Genomic DNA, 6,765 nt, shown 5'->3' with positions numbered 1-6,765 from the left:
CGCATTAATTCATGGCACAGCTGCTGTTTATATATTGTGTTTCCTTAATTTTCTCTCTGAAACCAGCTTGCCAATGCTTGTGATGAATGTGTAAACCAATGATAACTATGGGATGTGTGTTTCTTGCAGAGAAGCTGAGATCCCCACAGCTCCCTCTTGTGGAAGTTACTGGAAATGAGCAGAACTAAGAGATGGCCATACTGCAAGGAGCACAGAAAGGACAATGTCACCAAAGAATTTTACATTTTAATTCATTGTGGTGTCAGTTGCTGCAACTGTTTGTTCATTAAAACATCTTCAAAGTATATGTTAACTTTATAACCTCTGTAATTCTTCAATGTGTGTTAAAGTGTTTGCTTTGCTGATTTTTGTCTCATGTTAGTCATAGTAGTAACATATCAGTCAACTAATAGATATTATTTTGTGGAGGACAGGGGTATTTTTATAAGCTGTATTTAACAGATTGTATTTTCATTTTTTCATCCACTCTCTTTCAGCATGGTACGTTTCAATGGCGATGTGTTGATCATCCAGGTTAGGCAACACTGATCAGTGGTAAGCAAACAGGACCACAAAGAGGAAAAAAGCAGTCTGTGCTAGTGGACTGCAGTCCTCAGGTAGACGCAATACAAATATATGAGGGACTTAATATTGACAATAAAAGCACCAGTTATTACCACCTGATAGATATTTTTAAAATAGAGTGAATCCGGAAGTTTCTGTTCTTTCTTCTTTCTCCTCAAGAACTTCCTCTTTCTCATGTAAAAGCATCATGGTTGCATAAAAAAAACTCGTACTCAACAGCCTGTAACATCTGTTTGTGGGGGAGACAGGAGCAGAGTGACACAAAGAGAGCTGGTCAATCTGTTCCTCTGAAGCACAATACGTAGTTCAGAATCACAGAATGTACTGTAGGAAGACACAGCACAGGTAAAAACAGTAAAAAAGTTAAGTCCTTGTCATCAGATGTGTCTTGGTTTCTGTGGCTGCTGGTGTCTGGAGTGAAGAGGAATGTCTGCTCTAATTGGACTGGTGCTGGTGTTAGCAGCAGTGTCATATGGTAAGATATGTACCTATTGTATGTATCTATTACATTTATGTATTTTTGTATTTATCAGTCATATATGACATAATGTCTAGTATACACACAGTAAAACAATACTCATTTTGCCTTAGAGCGAAAGGTCCTCTGTAATGATCACTGTTGGTTTCCTTTCAACTTACCTTTTTGCTGTATTGCTTCAATGTCTGTAGCTGTACATTCTAATGATGATGCCTAACAATGAAATGTAAGCCCAGCTCTCAAACATAAAACTGAAATGAGTCTCCCACAAGACAACTACTGACTTACCGAGGGTTCTGGATGTTTTAACGACAGCGGGTGGGTGCCTGATTTCAGTGTGAGCAGAACATGTTCAAGCTGCAGCTAAGGACTCATTAAGAGGCTCCTTAATTAAAGGCACTGAGGGCCATTCCAGGAAACTTATGAAATTAATAGTTTCCTCAGAATTATCTCTTTATATTTATGTCCATTTGGAGCTTAAAATTCATCATAAACACTGTAAATCTCCACGGTGCAAATAGTACATACGGTGTTAAAAATTCTAAAGTTAGCCCTGAGAAAATCTCTTGGACACACCTGATTAACAGGTTTGGTAGATGTAAATTCTCACCCTGTGTTTTATATTCTCACAGAATCATCCTATGTGTCTTGTAGTTACCATTCTCCTCAGCTGAAAAAAAAAATCCATGACCAATAACCTACACAGCGATTACTCATGGAAACAAAAGGCAGTTTGATTTTGTTATGACTACCTACCCATCGTGTGAGAACAAATACTGAAAAATGATTGTAGCTAGCCAAAACTGTCTGTTGTGTGAGTGAAAAAAAACAAACTCAAGGGTGGCATGATGCACTCCTCCCAAGACAGCCAAGGTGAATTTGCTGACTCACCCAACTCTTGGGAACCCCTCCTGGGCTCCACAGCCACCAGAGCCACAATGTTCAGTTAAGATGATTGTTTATTAAAAAATGATGTCACGAAGACAGCAGTCCAATGCTTGGCACCAGAGAACCAGTGTTGAATAGGTGACTCCAAAAACACAGTCTTGCAAGTCCCAGTGTAACAAACAAGCAAAAAAAAAAAAAAAAAACAACATGACAAAACGACAGCAATTTTTCCAAGCCTCAAACAAATGCTGTCACCTGGTCTACACATCCACACTGCACTTGATTTTTTCCCTTGCATTCAAAGTTGTTGTCACCAGTTTTACTGTCCTCTCTCTTCCTCTTTATAAGGATTTGTACAAGCTTACCTGGAAAGGAGGCAGCCTATAACTGTGTTGACAAAAGCAGCAAGTGCCAAATTAAAGAAACAAAACAAAAAGTGTGTGTGTGGGATGTGCACACTAATAACTCAGTCACTCTTCACTGTGCCTTTGATGACCAAAAACTGTGTAGATTAGTTCAATATTTAGATAAAATGAAAGAGTTGAGAACTGTTGAAGATTGTTATTTGTCAGCCAGCAAAATCATTGAAACTGTCTTTTTCTCAATATTTTAGGTTCTTCATCTTCCTGCAATGCTACAGGGAATAAAACATTAACCCAATGTTATGGAGCTGTGGGACAACCTCTTTTCATATATCTGATAACAAACCCCAGTGGGTATACTTTAATTCTAAAAAACAACATCACAGGTACTGTTTTCACTCATAGAAACAACATTTCAAGATTTTATGGAACGTTTGCCAACCATTCCATTTTTTATCCTAATGGGACCGTTCAGTTGACAAAAGCAGAGAAAATGCACTCTGGGAAATATCTCTTTGAAATATACCGTGGGTCAGCTGGACAATTTTTGCAAGCGAGGACCGTAGATCTGTTCATCAAAGGTAAGATGTTTGTTCAACCAACTTGTTTCTTACTGAAAGACAAAGAAATTGAAAAAATATATAAAGATGTTGTGAGCGTTTTAAAGGACCCCCATGGATGTTCTCTAAAGAATGGTTTAATAACAGAACTTCAAAAGTGAAGCTCAGGGAGTCTTTAGTCATATTTAAACACATTTTAAGTAGATACCTCTTACAAGTTCTGATGAAAAAAGGGCTGACATGTCCAGCCAAACACTGGGGTTTATTTTCTTAGGTGGTTTTTAATCTTGACTGTCCCTCATCTCCACCTCCAGTCCCAGTGTCTGCTCCCACACTGTCCCAGCTCTGTCTGCCCCATGGAGAGACAAGAGTATCCTGCTCAGCAGAGGGGGACAACCCCCAGTACAGCTGGACTCTGGGTAACCGGCCACTGCATGCAGGTGTGGCCTACCTCAGCAATGACAGCCACACTGTCATACTGAAGAAGAGTGTGTCTGGAGCTCTCACCTGTACAGCATGTAATCTCATCAGCAGCCAAAACATCACCCAGGAGCTCATCACCTGTCCAGGTAGGACATCCTTTCTGCTTTGGGGGTAAAAATGTGTAGAAGGACTACAGGCTGAGGAGTTCTGGAATGAATATGCAATAAAAGTGAATATAAATGACAGCAGCAATAATAATCACCGTAAACAGTTTGCATTTCCTCCCTTTGGATTTCCTTTCACAGTCCAGCAACATGCTGCCCAGTTTAACTTAGTGGGCTGCTGGGTTGGGCCCCCCTCAGCATGGCCCTCTAAAGGAGAAAGGAAATACATGGAGGATGAATGGCAACAACAATGGAAACAGTTATTAATGTTGTGTATAGAAAATGTATATTATGGATTTTAAGGGTTATACCACGCCCATAAACAATGTGGAACGTTGATTTCTAGTTTTAAGTGAATAATGAGTTGCATTTTATTTGTACCTCATGAGTACTGTTTAAAAATATACTCATGTAAAATCTTTGTATTTGCATTATCCTTTGCTTTGTGGCTTTCACTTACCATCTTGGCAAAAACCAATCAATTCCATCAAAATCAATATGTACAGTTTTTACATGCTGGTGTATGCCTACCCCATATTTACATCAGCGGAGTACGTGTAGTAATTCACCGATTTTGAGTATTATACGTAACAGTGGAGGCTGAATGCGCTGTTAGTAGAGAGGGTTAACACAGAGTCCTGCACGGGTCCTGTTTTGTAAACCTACACCCGCCCTTACCCGCAGTGCTTAAACCCACATCCGACCCGTTATCCGTCAGCAGCATTAATTTAATTCCATACCCGGCCCAACCCGCTTCAAATAAATTCCGAGACCCGACCTGCACCTGAATTAAAATCAGTCTACTACACCAGTTGGACAGAAAAATGTTTATTGACTCACAGGTCACACAAAAGCAATCAAACAAACGTTCAAAACACTTTTGCACACAGCGAAGCCTTTAGCAGTGTTGTTTTCGTTATCTATAATACCTCCAAATTTCTCCCAGACACCAGACTTGATTTTAGATGACGTATGTTCGATAACTTTGAAATCTCCACTAGCTATTGTTCTTCTCAACTCCTCAAAGTCCATTTTAATGACTGCTAAATGTAGCTACTGGAAGTGGATGTGATTTCAAGCAGAGAGTTCTGGGAGGGCGAGCACGGGAATAGCCTACATACATTAAAAAGTGATTATTATTTCTTTTATTATTTGTTTAAGTTTTCAAAAATTAAGTGTTGCCACTTAGACCCGCGGTCCACCCGTGGCCTATTAATTTCCGACCACACCCGTACCCGCATATTACATTGTAGGATATTTTCCACCCATTACATCAAAACTTGCGGGTCACCCGTTGGGTACCTGTGGGTACCTGAACCCGTGCAGGACTCTGGGTTAACATCATCCAGACCCAATGTCAAACCAGTAACTGTCAGAAGAAGCTGTGTTCCTAATTGTCAGCCGTACAATGTTGCTGTCCAATACTTTTTCTGTTGTAAATAGCTACCTAGTTGCTACTCTGCGGTCTTCAAAGTGATAGATTAGCAGCAGTATTATCATCGATTACCAGTTTGTTAATCTTAATATTTAATGTGAGCGAACTGTGAATTGTCCAGCACTGTAAAAGGAACACATGGATTCTTTAGGCAGAGCTTTTAAACGTACTGCCCCAGTAGAAACACATGAAACTATGGAGGTTCATGAATGAGCAAATAACATATGAATATGTAACACATCAAAATGTTATTCAAGCTTTGTGTAATGCACAGCCTTGAATTGTTTGTTATACTGAAGTAATTTCCATTCTTCAGTCTTGTGTTTAATTGAGGAAGTTGACATCACAGGCTGAATTTATCAAAAGGAAAATATTTCATCACACCATTTTTGCATTCTGAAAAAAGCAGTGCTTCAGATATGATAAATAGTGATAAACAGTGTTAATCCTGAATGAAAATAAATGCCTTAGATCCGGGGTGTCCAAACCTCTCCTGGAGGGCCACTTGTCCTGCATGGTTTAGATCTCTCCCTGCTCCAGCACAGCTGATTCAAATGATCAACTTGTTATGAACTCCTGAAGCTGCTTAATAACAAACTGATCATTTGAATCAGCTGTGTTGGAGCAGGGAGAGATCTAAAACATGCAGGACAAGTGGCCCTCCAGGAGAGGTTTGGACACCCCTGGTTTAAAGTATCGTTATGCAATATGAGGCAGGAGCTGCCATTAAAGGGTGTTTGAGGACACCATATTTCCTAGACTGTACCCTTACGTCATGTGTGTAACCCACAGGGCTTGGAGCACCTGTGATTTGTGTCTTACCAAATAAGACTGAAATCCAAGTGAGGATGAATGCCTCATTAGATGCCATTTCTCTGCTAAGTAACACAGAGATATTCTTCAGCCTTGGAGAGAATGAAATATCGTCTGCCATCTGTCACATCCAACCTCACAGTCCGCAGGGCGGTGTCAATGGTAAGGGATTAGTCAAAGATGTTGATTTATTTTTGTTATTATTATTGCTGTTGTTGTTCTTCTTCTCACTATTATTGAAATATCAATAATAGAAGTTAAACATGTTACTGAACATGCCAAAAACCATCCATTAATAACATAGGTGGGTGTTAATTCTGTTTAATTTCCATCAGCGTGCCGTATTTCCCACATTAAAGTGCCTTTTTGAAACTCCTCAGGAAACTTCACGTTGTTGGCAGTGGCAGTTGGAGCAATCATCTTACTTATGGCCTTGTCACTGGCAATATATTGTCTCTACAAGAAGAAAAACAGCCCAACAGAACCAGGTCAGAAATCTGCAGGCAACTGTTGACATCATAATCAATGAATAAAACCGCAGACCTACAGTATTGTTTTCGACCCTTTAAATCTTTCTCTATAGACGGTCGGATTGATGATACCCAGGAGCTGGTGTACGCCCAGGTCACCGTGGCCAAGAAGAGGAGCCAGATAGGAAGGAAGAAGGAGGCGGAGCCAGAGGTTGTCTACGGCCAGGTTAAAGTGTAAGGTGTTTCTGAGGCTGTTGCAGACACACCTGAGTGTCAGGGGCACAGTGTATGCAAGGATTCACACATAGGCTCAACCAATTACAAGGCATTCTTATGTTGTGTGAAAGTCCCGCAGTCAGGGCAGAGGTATCTTCTTTTGTAAAGCTATTGACCTTACAAAGTGTCATATTAAGTCATGTTTCAATTATATCTGATGTAAATAGACTCACTCACTATTGACACAATGACTCAGAAATGGCATCTCAGCTGATTATTTTGTTCGATTGATTAAATCATAGCCTGAGAGCTGTGTGTTCATGTTCACAGAGAAGTGACAGCCTTTCTGATGAAAGAAAATATTTCTGTTC

At 40.0% G+C, this 6,765-nt stretch overlaps 1 protein-coding gene across 1 annotated transcript; it reads left to right on the top strand.

Moving 5' to 3' along the window:
• Positions 1-1,007: 1,007 nt before the first annotated feature.
• LOC118791603 lies at positions 1,008-6,467 on the top strand. The gene is made up of 6 exons (XM_036549021.1): positions 1,008-1,060; positions 2,565-2,894; positions 3,188-3,442; positions 5,688-5,870; positions 6,089-6,196; positions 6,292-6,467. Exons 1-6 carry the CDS (start codon positions 1,012-1,014, stop codon positions 6,414-6,416), a joined length of 1,050 nt encoding a protein of 349 aa, XP_036404914.1. The 5' UTR covers positions 1,008-1,011; the 3' UTR covers positions 6,417-6,467.
• Positions 6,468-6,765: the final 298 nt, after the last annotated feature.

The sequence above is a fragment of the Megalops cyprinoides genome, chromosome 16 (assembly GCF_013368585.1).
Source record: "Megalops cyprinoides isolate fMegCyp1 chromosome 16, fMegCyp1.pri, whole genome shotgun sequence".
Lineage (NCBI taxonomy): Eukaryota > Metazoa > Chordata > Actinopteri > Elopiformes > Megalopidae > Megalops > Megalops cyprinoides.
This window is presented reverse-complemented; position numbering and strand designations above follow the sequence as displayed.